Source organism: Lonchura striata, chromosome 1, assembly GCF_046129695.1.
Source record: "Lonchura striata isolate bLonStr1 chromosome 1, bLonStr1.mat, whole genome shotgun sequence".
Taxonomy (NCBI): Eukaryota; Metazoa; Chordata; class Aves; order Passeriformes; family Estrildidae; genus Lonchura; species Lonchura striata.
Window position 1 is genome coordinate 12,585,150 of NC_134603.1, and position 14,731 is coordinate 12,599,880.

General features: G+C 41.8%; 2 protein-coding genes across 10 annotated transcripts in view; both read left to right on the forward strand.

The window, feature by feature from the left end:
* Nucleotides 1–10,616, forward strand: part of ATAD2 (ATPase family AAA domain containing 2) — a 29,706-nt gene extending 19,090 nt beyond the window's left edge. For both annotated transcript variants that reach the window (XM_031504078.2, XM_021546575.3), the window contains exons 19-28: nucleotides 1,084–1,269; nucleotides 2,502–2,637; nucleotides 2,787–2,983; nucleotides 4,219–4,378; nucleotides 4,733–4,855; nucleotides 4,952–5,089; nucleotides 5,333–5,689; nucleotides 6,368–6,492; nucleotides 8,130–8,258; nucleotides 9,702–10,616. In XM_031504078.2, the coding sequence (XP_031359938.1) occupies nucleotides 1,084–1,269; nucleotides 2,502–2,637; nucleotides 2,787–2,983; nucleotides 4,219–4,378; nucleotides 4,733–4,855; nucleotides 4,952–5,089; nucleotides 5,333–5,689; nucleotides 6,368–6,492; nucleotides 8,130–8,258; nucleotides 9,702–9,740 (1,590 nt within the window). In that variant the 3' untranslated portion in view covers nucleotides 9,741–10,616. The remainder of the gene's footprint in view (nucleotides 1–1,083; nucleotides 1,270–2,501; nucleotides 2,638–2,786; nucleotides 2,984–4,218; nucleotides 4,379–4,732; nucleotides 4,856–4,951; nucleotides 5,090–5,332; nucleotides 5,690–6,367; nucleotides 6,493–8,129; nucleotides 8,259–9,701) is intronic.
* Nucleotides 10,617–11,879: 1,263 nt separating this feature from the next.
* ZHX1 (zinc fingers and homeoboxes 1) overlaps nucleotides 11,880–14,731 on the forward strand; it is a 28,045-nt gene continuing 25,193 nt past the window's right edge. For 3 of the 8 annotated variants that reach the window (XM_077782166.1, XM_077782164.1, XM_077782173.1), the window contains exon 1: nucleotides 12,339–12,873. The gene's annotated coding sequence lies outside the window, so the exon portion shown is untranslated. Of the gene's footprint in view, nucleotides 11,990–12,338; nucleotides 12,874–14,731 lie in introns of those variants that run through there. The other 5 variants (XM_077782184.1, XM_077782191.1, XM_077782194.1 and 2 more) reach the window with 5 other exon arrangements.

Here is a 14,731-nt window from a genome sequence, read left to right on the forward strand (position 1 = left end):
GACAGTCAAGGTTTGGGGCGAAAGGTTCTTTTACATATACAGCTTGCAGCACTGCAGTACATGCAGTTAAAGGAGTTAAAAATTCATATAACACTTAGATTGTTACACTGGTGTGCTTTCTATAACTAGGAAAATTAAATATAACCAGATTAGTGCTGGTTTCTTTCTATTTTAGTTTTAGGCAGTTTTTGTTTGGCATTTCTGTATTAAAATATTTCTACATTCACAGAATTCAGTAGCAGCATTGGAGAGCTGTAGGAGTCAGGACAGACACATTCCATGGCTTGTTTGTCACATAGGAGGAACAATTTTCCTTTTGTTATGTGATGATTGCATCTGTGGATGAGCAACTACCCTGTGTAGTGACTGCCTAGATATACCATGTGCGTTTCCCCACCTTTTGACAGGAACTCTCTGAATATTGTTAGTCTGAGAGGGCACATGGAGAAATTTGTCACTTCCCTCTGGCAGTAGATGCATTTTGTCTCCTGTGATTGAGGTGCCATCTGTAAGCAGTGGCTTGTACCCTTCCAAAACATATCATCTGGTCTGATAGATCTTGTGCTAGTAAGAAGTTGTGATTTAGCTCTTCAGGCAGACAAAAGAATGGTCACCTCTTATAAAATGTTCTTGAAATGACACATTGTAAGCAGGCTTCTCACAGAGGTGTTTGTTTGAGTCTGTGCTCCAGAGTCTGTGTTGGGTATGTGCATGCTCTGAACTGAAATTGCTGTAGCTGCAGTTGTGTGGCAATTCTCCAGGCTAATACACCTTGCTGAAGGGCGAGGGTTTTTTTGGGGACACCATCAGATTGGCTGAGTGCTGAGGCTCTTTAGGAGTTCTCTTACGCGTAAGAAGTTTTGAAATGGAGTAGAAATTCAAGTCTGTTTCTTTCTGTGTAGCCATGTCTGTTTGAATTAAAGTGAAAACTTTACCTTATTGTTAAGGAGTAGTTAATTTATTGATTTGACTTGATGTTTTAGCTTCATGTACTCCTATTTCATAAGACAATTTGACTGATGCGTAATTTAGTATCCTGTTCTACAGGATGTAGCTTTCTTATCTGAGCTTTCATTTTGCCAGTTGATGCGAGAAGCTGAAAGAACGGCACCCAGTATCATTTATGTCCCACAAATCCCTTTGTGGTGGGAGACTGTTGGACCTACAGTGAAAGCTGTTTTTACAACACTACTGCAAAACATTCCAACGTTTGCTCCGGTTCTGCTCCTTGCAACAACTGATGTAAAACATGAAGATCTCCCAGAGGAGGTATTTATCAATACTTTTTTGTTTGTTAGTTTATAACTCCTTGAAGCATGGGAATGCTGTGCCACTCTAAAGTGAATTCATACTGTTACTATTTAGGCACCCGAACCCTCTTAAAATTTGCTAAGATAAAAAACAATGCTGTGAAGGCATTTGTCTAAAGTGTTTTCTGAGTAAAAAGATTGTCTTCAACTCAACTCTTTCACCCTTTTCACACACTGATGCTTATTAGACAGATGTACAAATTTGCTTCAGGCAGTCATTTTGGTGACTGTAAGATGGTGAGGTACGTGCTTAGTGAAGAACATACAGTGCTTGAGATAGGAAAAAGATTGTTTTACTGAAAAGTGAAAGATATTTTTATTGAAAAAGTACACTTATGGATGGAATGTAATTTCAAATTTAAATAATTGCATTATTATCTCCTTTTCTTTTTACATCCGGAAGGTGAAAACTTGACATACTGGAAAGATAAAGTCCAACTTCTGTTTAAGTAACTTGGCAATAAATTTTTAATACTTAACAAAATTCAGTAAGACAACCTGCTGAGCTTTCTAAACAATTGTGGTAAAATTACCTCCCCCCTCCCCTCAAACTGCACTGGGATTTCTGAAGCAACATCAGAGAGTGTTAAAGGAAGGTGTTCAAAATGTGAATATGATGCTCTTTGATTATTTTGTCTTGGTAGCAAAAGTTTTTGTGCTGTTAATAAATGCTTTCTAAAATAAGGAATGAAATTGCTTCTATACCCTTTGGTAATAGAGATGAAAAAACAGAGTACAACCTGGAAATAGGCAACTTCAGACACTTCATTTAAATTAATTAAAACCAGAATTTTAAAAGACACCTTAACAAAAAGCTGGCACTTGTATGTTGAACCTTGCCCATTCCCTCTATAGCTGCCACAAAGATTCGAGCTAAAGAATGGAAAGGCAGGTAAACACAAAATAATCAACCATGGAAGTGGTGACTGTCAACTCAGTGGTTTATCACATCTTTTTTTCATGGAGCCTAAACTCTAGATGCTATTCCTCAGAACAGGTGTTTTAATTTGCCATGCTATGAAAATTTAGCCTTTTAAAGCCAAGAAGATGACTTTACATAGCTTAACTTTGAATACTCAACTGATTAAGATTAGTTTAGGAAGGTACCCAGCTTTTTAGACTAGAATATAAAAAAATGCAAAAAATATGTGTGGCCTTATATCTGAAATATCTTTTCTCCTCATGCTTTAGATAAAAGTTTTATTTAATAATGACTGTGAAGAAGTTTTCAAAATCCAGTGGCCTACCTGTGCTGAAAGAAGAAGTTTTTTTGAGGACTTAGTTATGAAGCAAGCTGCTGAACCTCCTGCGTCAAAAAACAACGCAGGTGAGGATATTCAAAATATAAAATTTTGCTATCACTAAGTTAACAGCTAATACAATACAGTGTTTCTTCAGGGTAATTTCCTATCAGTTATTTTGCATATGCTTGCATTTGAGTCCCGTGAATTGACTAAAATTTGCAATTAACCTAAGCTCGGCAGCCGCTGGAAGTTCTGCCTGTAGCACCACCACCTAAGCCTCAACAACTGACAGAGGAAGAAATAAAACAAGTGGAGGAGCAGGAAGAGGATACGCTGCGTGAACTGAGGATATACTTAAGAGACGTGACTCACAGACTTGTCATTGACAAACGTTTCAGGGCATTCACAAAGCCTGTTGACCCAGAGGAGGTAAATTAGTGTTGATCTGCAATACCATTATAACTGTGTGTATTCATAATTTCTCTGTATGCATGTTCCTCAGTGTTTGTGTGTTCCTTCTAGGAAGGTTTATCTTTGTCTTTAGGATCATAGTATTATAAATACCCAGGTTATGGGAGGTGAATTTTTGTTTTGCTTTTACTTTTTTTGACTCTTTGGGTTACTCAAATGTCTGTTATTTGAGTGTTCACTGAAGTCCCTGTGTTCTTGCTAAAACCTCTTAAAAAGTTGAGATTATTTCCATTAGAAGGGTCATCCAACAAGGATCATCTAGTCCAAGTGCCAATTATATCAAATGCCAACACATGAAAAAGCTTTGATATGTAGGTGTATTACAGCACTAAAAAGGAGAGAGCTCTCTTTTTTTCTGTAACTATAAACAGTACTTCCAGGGCTGTTGTAATAAAGCGTAGAGCTCTTCAATTGTCTGTCAATAGTTTCTGCAAGAACAGGAGTAGAAGCAGCAATTTGTCAGATTTTCAGATTCTGTTTTCAGGGGCTTTCCTTGGTATAAGATTAACCATAAAGGCTGTGTGATTTTTTTCTTCTTCCCATCTGCTTCTCATTTAATTCATTAAGTAAGTGTAGGCTGGGGCACATACTTCCAAGTCAGCTGAAAATTTGAGATAACTTTGCATTTCCATGAGGTCCTGCTTCCCCACATGTCCACTGATTTACTTCCTTTCCTTGTAATGTCTTTATCTGAATAATCTAAACTATAAACATAGATGCCCTCATCTGAACTAGTCCTTCTATTGTCTTAATAAAGAAATTGGCACCTCTGGGTCCAGCTATCTCATTCTAGATGCCTAGGACAGGTGCTTCAGAGGTGCAATTCCTGCAGCCTTTTTTTTTTTTTTTGCTGTCAAAAACAAAGAGAATCTCAGGTGACTTTACTGAGAAATGGTTTTTTGCTGTTATTTTCTGAAAGGAAGTGAAACAAGTCCTGCTCTGGATGCTGGTTCCCTTCTCTGCCCCACACATTCTCCTCACCCCCCTGTTTCTTTGTTTTTCCCTCTTCTAGCCTGTCTCTTCAAAGCCAGCTGAAATAGCTTTTCTGTTTTCAGTAAGCTAATTGGGGAATTTCTGCATCTTTGGATGCATCATATTGGGATTTTTAAGAAGTCCTTTATTTGACTTTATGAAAATAATTATTTTTGGTGGCTGCTATGTTAAATCCCTGAGCATGTATATTTCCTTTGTAGGTACCTGATTACAATACTGTTATTAAACAACCCATGGACCTTTCTACAGTTTTGTCCAAGATTGACATGCACCAGTACCCAACTGCAAGAGACTTTCTAAAAGACATTGATCTAATCTGTAGCAATGCTTTAGAGTACAACCCAGCTAAAGATGCTGGAGGTGAGGATGTGGTTTTATTGCGTATTTGTAAAAATTTTAAATGTACAAGTTGATAAATGTCATTTGTGTACAGTAGATGTGGGATTAGATAATTTAAAAGATCCCCAGAGAGCATTTCTGGCCAGGTTGTGAATGTTGCACTATCAAATAAACTTATTTGGGCATGAAATTGTGATGTGTTGATTGGAAGCTACTGCTGTTGCTTTAGAAATTAACTTATCAGTTGGCATGCTGAAAAGATTGACTGAGAACCTTCAGAACTTACCTATGGCAAGAGAAAAACTTTCTAAGTAAACAAAATAAAGGGGTTAATTGGCTAGTAGAAAGTACTCAATTCTGACTGTAAAATTTCAGATCGTCTCCTTAGGCACAGAGCCTGTGCTTTGAGAGATACTGCCTATTCCATAGTGAGGGGGGAAATGGATGAAGAGTTTGAACAACGCTGCCAAGAAATCAAAGAATCTCGTGAGCAAAGAGGTATGTTTTTTGTCACTGAGGATTTAAAGATTTATCTCAATATTTGTAACCAGCCACGCAAGACACCATTCTTTGCTCTCTCTTCTTTATTGCAAGGTTCAGACTGTGCTTCTTACTTGTGTGAAATGCTAGAGGAGGACTCTGTTCCTGGGTGTACGAAAACAGACCCAAAGTGTAACGAAAAACTGAAGATGCTACCAAGGCCTGTGGATGTCAGTACCCCCTGCTCTAAAGGCAAGTTGTGTTTTACTTAGACTTTCCTGGAGAAGGTGCTGAAGCCTCTGCTCTTGGGACCTAACAGGTTCCTGTGATGCCTGGTTCTTCATTAAATTTCACCTTTTTCTCTAGGCACATGTCTGGGAAGATAGGCAGTGATATTTAAGCTCATTTGGTCATTTTCCTTGTCAGACAAGTAAGATGAACATGTTTCTTGTTTTGGTAATGTTTTGGATTACTTTTGCTTGTATCTTTTTGTAGATAAGTCAAAAAGAAAACGCAAAAAGAACAGAAAGTCTTCAAGTATTGCAGCAAAGAAGAGGAATATTCAGTTCAATAAAGAGAATAAAATTCCTGAAAACCAAAATGAAGTGGAGAGCAATGAAGAGTCTAACACAGATTGCACTGAATTTACACCCTCTCAGGATATTCCTATTGAAGAACATGAAAATGTACTTCAAGAACGACAGAAAAATGGGACAGAAAATGAAAGAGAGAGAGTTCTCCTTGTGGGTAAATCTCCTTCTGGAAAGAAGAGAGAACATTTAGACCTAAGAGAGCAGAGTGAGATGCCAGATTGTCAAAAAGCCGGAACTTCTGAGAGCGGGTGTTCAGATGGTAAGTGAGAGATCAAACAGGTCATTCACCCCTTTATTCTTCCTTGGGGAGGGTCACACTGCCTGCCAGGCTTTAGCCTTCCTGATTTCTGTTCTTGCTTGTCTCTCAAATCACTGCACAGTGTTTCTTGCATAATGGTGCTGCCCCTCAAGTTAAGCCAGCCAAACTCGTGTATTTCTGCAGCTGCTGAGTTTCTGATTCTGCCATTTGTTTTTCACATGGTATCTAACTGAAAAACAATCACTGGTTGTCTTTTATTGCATGAGAATCTTTCCAGCTGTAAGAAGCGTAACTTAAAAAGCTGTGCTTTAAGCAGTGTGTGCCCAGGGTCATGTGTGGAATAGAAGAGTTATGTCCCAGTGCTTGCAGTGTGAGATGTGTTTTCTAACCTAAATTACTTTGGAGTTTTACAGTGCAGTGCTGTAATGGCAACAGGATTTTCCCCCTGGTTTTCCTCTGCATTTTTGTCTAGTGTTGAGGTTTTTTTGTGTTCAAGTCTCTAGTTTTCATGGAGAAGAGATTTTTGCCAGAAAGGAGGTAAAAGTGTTAAGCATTTATCGGTGAAAAATGGTAACAGTTAGCTCTCTTGTTGCAGAGAGGTTCTCCAAGTACACAGTACACACATACTTTGTTTCAGGGAAAGAGAAATGCTGATTTAAGAAATTCGTGTTGTTGCAGATTTGTGGGTACACCGTATGACTCGTGCAAGATCTTCTCAGGTGGAAGAGAAACAGCTGGGATGCGTTGGGAAGGCAATGAAAATTGGCACACAGAGAGTGTTTGTGGATTACTGTGAACTCAAAGTAAGTTTAAATTTTAATTTTGTTAATACCAAAACAGGACATTTTCTTGCTATATACAGAGTTGTAAATTAAGTCAGTTGTTAACCAATGCCAATTCAGACAAAGTATGGGAGGGATATATAGCTGGTGAAATAATTCAACAACTATGACTGTTGTTTCCACAGCTGATGTAGACTGTTGTTTTTGCTTTTGGTGAACTAAATTTTAGGAGACTGGATTATCTCCTATTTTTAATGTAAAAGGGCTTGTTAGATATTAAAATGGCCCACTGACAAACTGGTAATGCTGCTGGTTATTAGTGTCTTGTCAGTTTTTATGATAGACTGGGGGGTTGTTTCGGCTTGCTGTTTGCATGTTTTCATTTATTAGGAACTGGAAGAATAAATTGATTTTTAGCAGAGATTACTTTTGCCTTGAAGTTAGTAGGTTGACATAAAGATCATTCTGGATAAAATACTAATATCTGCTCTTCTCAAATGCTTTCAAAATCCAGTGATAGAATTTTGCATTCATATAGGTACAGTGTTACAAGGTTTTTCCAGTCCCCTGTAGGAGAGAAGTTGTTTATCTTACAGTATGGTTCATGAAAGGGTCAAAAATGTACCTAGCTGCAGGGGGTCAGAGAAGTTCCTTTGCATGAATTGGAGAGGGTATATGGATGTGGGCTTCTTCAGGAGATGTTGCAGTGAGGAGAATTCAGGAAATTGCCAGGTTGAGGTCCTGGAGGTAGGTCAAACCAGAGCGGGCTGCTGTTTACCTGCCACGATAAGAATTTAAGTGAGAAGAGAGAAATTAACTTTTCAATACAGGCTTCCTAAGCAAGCAAATTTCATGGGGTTGTGTTCATAGAATGATAAAATATCTGAGATGGAAGGGATCTAGAAGGATAGAGTGCAACAATTCTGCCCTGTGCTTGAGAACATTGTCAAAATGTTTCTTGAGCTCTGTCAAACTTGGTGCTGTAGCGACTTTCCTGAGGAGCCTGTTCTACTGCCTGACGACCCTCTAGGTGAAGAGCTTCTTCCTTATATCCAGCCTAAATTCCCCCTGACACAGCTTCATGCTGTTCCCTCAGATCCTGTCAGTGGTCACCAAAGAGCAGAGATAGATCAGTGCCTGTCCCTCCCCTTCCCCTTGCAAGGAAGATGTTGTTCATGTCTGTCTGTGTAGGGAAAACACGTGGGTTTCTCTAGAGTCAGGGTGCCAGCAGCATGTGCTCTGAAGGTACTGCCTACTGGAGAGATGGTACTGGAGAGCCCTTACAGAGGTCTCAGCTGTGAGGACAGAGCTACAGTCATAAAATTCATCTTTTGGAAAACTTGATTGCTTAACAGGGGTGCCACTGGAACTTGCTGCTTGCGTTAGAAAGCCTCTTTGGAATTCACTTGCAGACAATAAGTTGGGTGACCCTCCAAACTGTAGCTGCTTGATTTTGTTTGGGATGGTTTTTTTGTTTGGGGTTTTGGTATTTTTAGTTTATTTGCTTGATAATAGGCCCAGAACTCAATAAGCATGTAGCAGAGTGGCAACTATTAAAAAGTTTCACATGGGAAGTTGGCCGTACACCTGTCCTACCTTTTCTGTTTGCAGCTTATCTTGTGCTATTTTGAACTCTGGTTTCCATTTTTTTTCTTCAGCAAGTGCTGCATTCTATTGCCGTGGTAACTGAGAACGTCAGTATATTTCGCATGGAAAAACTATATGCTGTCCTTAGCCAGTGCATTTACCAACATCGGGAAGACGGTGACAAAAACAAATTAGTGAAGGTAATTTTTTTTGTCTTGTAGCACTTTGTCATTATTACAGGTATGTGTATTATGCATATGTATGTGTGCCCTGTGAATATCATGGTTATTTAGTATTACTCATTGCTGCTTAGTTGCCTACGTTACAAGATTTGTTCATTACAGTCTGGAAGATATTTCTCCATATTGCAAAACTATTGTTACATTTGGCTTAGCTGTTGGCAGTTTCAGCAGGAAAAGGCTTGAAGATGATGGGTCCCCCCCAGAGCCCTCTCAAGGCAGTTAACCTTAGTCTGTCACCACTCCTGCTCCGGTACCTTTTCAGCACTGGGGGGGCTGTGAAAGGAGGGTGCTTTTCTCAGTCTGTCACTTCCTCGTTCTCCTCTTGCGGGCAGTCACACATGGTAACACTTGTATAGCAGTCATTCCATTCCTGAAAAGAAACTAAGTATGAGGCATAACAAGAATAAGAGACTTTAGTCTTGCCAGACTTCCTTTTAGCTAGAATGGCTCAAGCATCTTTAATTTCAGATATGGGAGCTTCCTGCCTATGAAGGTTTAATGCTAACGAGTCAAATTCTGTATAATCTCTCCTTCTAAGAGAGGATTTCCAAGTTGTCAGAACTTGGCAGAAATATTCCACAGGAACCCATGGTCCCAGTCTGACATTCCCACTGCTGAGTTTATTTAGATAGGTTGGATATTCAGTCTTCAGCTTCAAAGTCCTTGAATCTATTTGTCTTCCAGGTGGTCATGCATAAGAATAGATAAAATTTTTTAATGCATCTGAGTCTTCCTTAAAAAACTCAGGAAACCTCTTCTCTTGAGTCCTGGTCATCTTGATCTCTTCTTCCACATCTGATAGAGAGTCAGATGCTCTTGCTCTGTTTGTGCAACAGCGAGGATTACTTGGATTCAGGGATGCCATTTCTGAAAAATGCACCCTTCTCTTATACATCATAATTACATGATTTAGCATTTTTGGTATCCTGTGCTTGTGAGCTTCTGTGATAGAACTTGATTTCTCTTTTTTTCTGCTTATTTGACCTTTGACCAAAGAATATTATTCAGAAGGATTGCACAAGTCAGTCCAGGAGTAAGTTCTACTGTATGAAGGCAGAGACTTGAACAAGTATTTATTCAGAGTGCAGAAAAGAACAGTTCAGCTTTTAGCTGTGGCTCTTTGGGAACTGTCTCCTCTCTAATTGCTGAAGGCAGTATTGATCCATAGTCCCCTGATACAGGTCCCTGCAGTTTTCCTACCCTACTCTCTATTTTGGGTGCATAAGGATATGTTGGAGCCAGTGAGTACAGAACAACAGTGATGGTGGTAGCACATGTATTGGGTAAATCATTACTAACAATTGTATGCACAGATTCTCGCTTCTTTTGATGAAGTAGTAAACAGGGTTCTTAAGTTTGTATTCACACTGACTCCTAATTTGTCCTTTTTTTTCTTCTTAGGCAATGAAAAAAGAAATTACAGCCTTCAGGTATCCATGATACTTGATTTCAGCATATTTGACATGCTCTGTAATGTTTTCTTTTTACTGCATGCTGTTCTTTCTTTGCATTGTTTAGTAAATACTAGATCTACATATATATTTATACAAATATATCTTAAAATTTATTAAGAAAGCTCAAATAAAGTCATGTAATGACTTTGGTATTTCCCTTCTATATATATATATTTTCTAATGTAACATACTGCTGTGATTGCCTTTTGAACTCAGCAGATTTGAACAGATAAGTTTTCTTTTAAAGAGAGGTACTGAAATTAACTTGAAACAAAGCGAGATTGACTACTGTAACTTTGTAAGGTAAAGTTTAATCATGGTTGTTATAATGACAATCTTAATACTGGAGAAAGGCATTTTAATACAAATTGTTAGTCCATCAGATGGCTTGTAGTTGAATTCAATTGTAAATAGTTTTCTAGTTACCTGGGAAGAATCATATCTGTTTATTACATAAAAGTGAATATATTGTTGGTGATAAATATATTGAAGTAAAAGCAAAGCAGTACCCTGTTTTGAAGTATTTATCTTCAAACCAGCAGAGAAAATTTATGTGTTAATTTGATAGTTATTTAAAAAAAAATAAGAGTTTAACTATATGAAAATAGAATTGTATATAAATCATGATAAAATATGTGGCATGACCCTCCACTCTTCTCTTCTGTGTCTTGCATACACAATGTGTGGCCAAACTGAATGCCAAACTGTGGAGTCCTTCTTTCTTTGTGTTTGGTTTCTTATCTCTGTCAGTAGAGTTCTCTTTTTGTGTCCTACTGTGCTTGTTCAAATATCAGTGTGCTATGTAGATTTTTTTTTCTCTGTATTGTTTGGTAGGTATTAATAAAAAATCTCTTTTTAGTGGTGGGTTGTCTGCTCTATTTTAATCACAGAACAGTTTTGATCATTGATAATCTTGCATTTAAGGCACCAGGACAAATACTATGATTTTAAAATAAGAACTGCATGTGATCAGCTTCTTCTCCACTTAGTGTATGGAGTACACAGCAAAGGAGGTCAGGAGAAAGGAAAAAAAAATTACATTTTAATGCACTTTATGACATTGGAAATGTAATAACTGAACTAATGTCCTTAACTTGGTCTCCTCCTTGTCTGCTCTCACCAATTTCAATGTGACTTGGGGCAGGCAGCTTGAGTGCATCCCCTAAGAGCACTATTCTGAAAACTGACAATATGGAATTGAAGAACCAGAAACATTCCTGAGATCAAAACTTCTGTTTTGAGCAAATGTATTCCTGTCACTAGGCTCGACAGGATCCTGTACCTAGGCAGATTTTTAAAAAGCTTCCCAACTGTGTAAATTTTATCTTCTGTGTCCACCTGTGAACAGTTAAGTTTTCCTCACAAGTCACATCTTTCTTTTTACTTTATTGGGGAAAGCGTCACATTTTGTCTGACCCAAAATAGCACAAAATGACAAGAAAAATAGTGTAGGGAAACAACATTTTTGAGAACTGGGCAGTGAGAGTTAAACCCAACTTTGATTAAAATATTTTTGTATGTAGTAAAAGGAGAGAGTCTCCTTTCTCCAAGCTCTCTAACAAAAAAACCCAACAACCCAAGGTGTGAGAAAGGTTTTTTTCGTTAGAGCCGCTACTTCTGTCTTCACTCGCCCTGGCTTGAGTCTCGGGACCCTGCGGCCGTGCCCTCCCACGGCGGCAGCTCCGGGCGGGAGCGGCAGGAAAACCCTTCCCGGGCTGGGGGCGATGCCGTCCCTACAGCCCGTCCCGGGCGCGGCAGGAGCGCCGACCGCGGAGCCCAAGTTTGCCAGCGGAGGAGCGGCTGCCGCCCGGGAGCTCGCACCCCGCCGGCCCCGCTCCTCCCCGGGCCGCCGAGGAAGCGCCGGTGTCCCCGGGCTGCGGCGCTGCGGTGCCGGGGCAGCCCCGCGCCCGGTGTCCGCCGCCTGCCGGGCGGGGCGGCGGGAGCGGCTCCGCCCCCGCTCGCTGCCAGGGCGGCTGAGGCAGCGGCCGCGCCGACCGCGCTCGCCGCGCTCCCGCCCCGGGACAGCGCCGCGCCGGGAGGATGCGAGTGAGCGCCGCGGGGCGAGGCGAGGGCGCGGGCGGCCGCGGCGTTGGGAGCTCCCGGCCCATCCGCCGCCCCCCCGCCCCGAAAGAAGTGCAGTAGTTTGTGAAGCGCAAGATGGCGGCGCGGCCGTGAGCGCAGGCGGCGGGCGGGCGGCGGCGCGGGCTGAGGGGGCGAGGCGGACGGCGCCGGCAGGTAGGGACTCGCTGAGGGGGCTCTCGGCGCCGGGAGGGTGACCCCGCCGCCCGCGGCGGCCCGCCCTGCGCCCGCCCCCGCTGCCCCCGGGAGCGGGCCGGGCGCTCCTCCGGCGGGGACGGGACGGCGCTGCTGCCCCGGGGCGGGGGCGGCTCCGGCCGGCGGAGGCGGGCGGGCCGGGCCCGCGGGGACGGCGCCCGCGGGGTGGGCGCGGTGGGGCGGCCGCGCCCGCCCGCCTCCCCATTGTCTGGCGGCGGCGCTGCCCCCGCGGCCGGGGGTCATCGCCCGCCGGGGGCGGCGGCAGAGCCGTGGCATCCCTTGGAAGTGGGCTGTGCGTGCCCTCCGACCCGGCCCGCAGTGGGGTCAGACCCCTCTGAGGACGAGCTCCTCTCCCCTTTTCCTTCCTCCACCCCGTGCCGGGAGCCTGCACGGGGCTTTGCTCGCCTCGGGGCGGAGGAAAATCCGTCTGACTCGTCAGTCAGAACGGAGAATCGAGAAGTTCAATCCCGGCGCGCCCAGAGGAGCCGGCGAGTTCCTGCCCGCTGTCACCGCTGGCGTTCCGGAGCGCGGACGGACTGACAGACTGACGGTAGGCAGCGAGCCATGAAGTTCTGGCTCCGGAGTTATCTTGCATCCCGTGGCGTTGCGGTGCGGGGGCGAGCATGAAGCAGCAGTACAGTGTATGTGCAGGCAAAGTTGGGGAAGACGTCTGGTGTGCTCCTCTGGGGGTGCCTGGGTTTTCGGGTGCGTTCTGATGCTCAGCTCTCCCCTGTATCAGGATGTGCAGCACTGGAAACCAACATCAACTTCAGTAAACCATGTAATGGAGGCAGTTCTGGATTTCTGAAAGGGCTCAGAGTGTCTGCAGTAGTGAATGTTATCTGGTAGGTACTTGCACTTTATTTCTGAGCTGCTTGGTAGGTTAGATAGTTAATGGAAAGATGGGGAAGTTTACTGTGTAGAATGTCATGTAAAATAGTGAAGGCTGAGATGCCTTGATCTGCAAGCTGACATAGCTGCCGCTTACTCTTAAAATAAGACTTGCATAGAGAATATATTGAGCATTTCAAAGTGCATATAAGCATTGTGTAAATAAAAAGTGGATTTTGTTATGAAGCTTGGTACATGAAAACAAATATTCCCTCAAACATAGCAGTGAGAGGGGAATTTTAAAAGCTGTGCTGTTGGTTTTCACCAGTGGTCTGTTTTTTGTTTTTCTTCAGAAGGATTTCATGCCAAAAAAAAGAAAGCTTGTGAGTACTTAGAGAAACCCTGTTTAAAACAACCTGTGTGATGTAGACTAGAGGACTGCCCTAAATTAAGACCTCTTGGAGCAAAAATGCATAATTTAGAAACCCTTTTGTTACTTTCTTTAAACATTGCCAGCGAGGCAGTCAATTCCACTGGTGGTGTTAAATGAATTCCCCTGAGCGGATTAGAAGTAGATGCCATTTTGTTTAACTGAAATTATTTGCTTTTAAATTTAGGCTAGTGGTTCTTGTATCTTGGCTAGACTGAAAAGCCCTCTGCTATGGTATTTGGGTAATGTTTACTATGAATGTCCCCAAAGTTAGTACTTTGAGGTAGAGGTTTTCTTTGTGAGCCTTACTTTTCTACTTTCTTAATGTTTCTTATGGCTCTGTTCTGGATTATTTCGTCTCTTGCAACACATTCTTGATGTGAGTGCTTTAGCTGGATCCAGTGTCCCGATATCTAGCCTTAACTGCTGTTGTTTATTACAGGAATAGACAATATTTATCACAAAGTTTATCATGATGCTTACCGTTGGGGACTTAGAGCTATGTGTTGAACAGTGCTCCTTTTTTTAGATTCTCCACACTGAAGAATTTCGGTCAAATAATGGACTTTGTAATACTGCTAGGATTCCTTTTGTTCCTAATGTACCCAGAAGGCTGTTTCTTGTGTCTTTTGCTTCACTGGGCCGTCTGTAGCATTTCAGTTAAGCTTATTGCTATGGCTGAGATTTTCCCCTGGGTTTCCCACGATTTGTTTATATGTAGTCTGAGGGAAAGGTTTAATTTTTGGGTTAACTTTCTCATCTAGTTGTGATTGGTGACCCGTTTGTTTATGTGTAACTTCAGAAGAGTCTTACTTGAAAAACAGTCGTTCATCTTTGAAGTCACATTCTTTGCTTAAGTCTGAGTTCAGGATTTTTTGCAGTTTAATGAAGCTGGAATTTTTAAAGAACCAAGTACACATTACCTGTGGGGTTTTTTTTTTTGTTCGTGAATAATAAATACAACCAAGGCACAATCACTTGCAGCTAAGCTATGGCTAACTTTTATTTTGGTGAGCAGCTTCTCTTTATCTACCAAGCTGAAGTGTAGTAAAGATTTCATTGTACAAATTCAGTATTGTTATGTTTTCTAATTTTTATAAATCCTGAGCTTGCTGTAAAATTTTCAGAATGATCAGTTAAAATCCTGTGTGATAACAGTCATGGCATGAGGGTGTGTTTTGAAAATTTTTAGCTGAGTGCATGGACATGCTGTTCTCTTCTGTATGTAAATGGTCAATATTCCCTCTCCTTGTGCTTTAGATGCAGGGTCATTGATCCATAAATGTCCAAGATGGTTTGCTTCTGAGTTGTCAGGGACTTGTAAACAAGTGATGCAATTTTCAGTTTAGTCCCATTTTCCCTTTTGTTTGCTAAACAGGCAGCAATAGTGAATGTACCGTTCTACTTGTGCAGCTACCCACTACCTGTCAGTAGTGTCACCT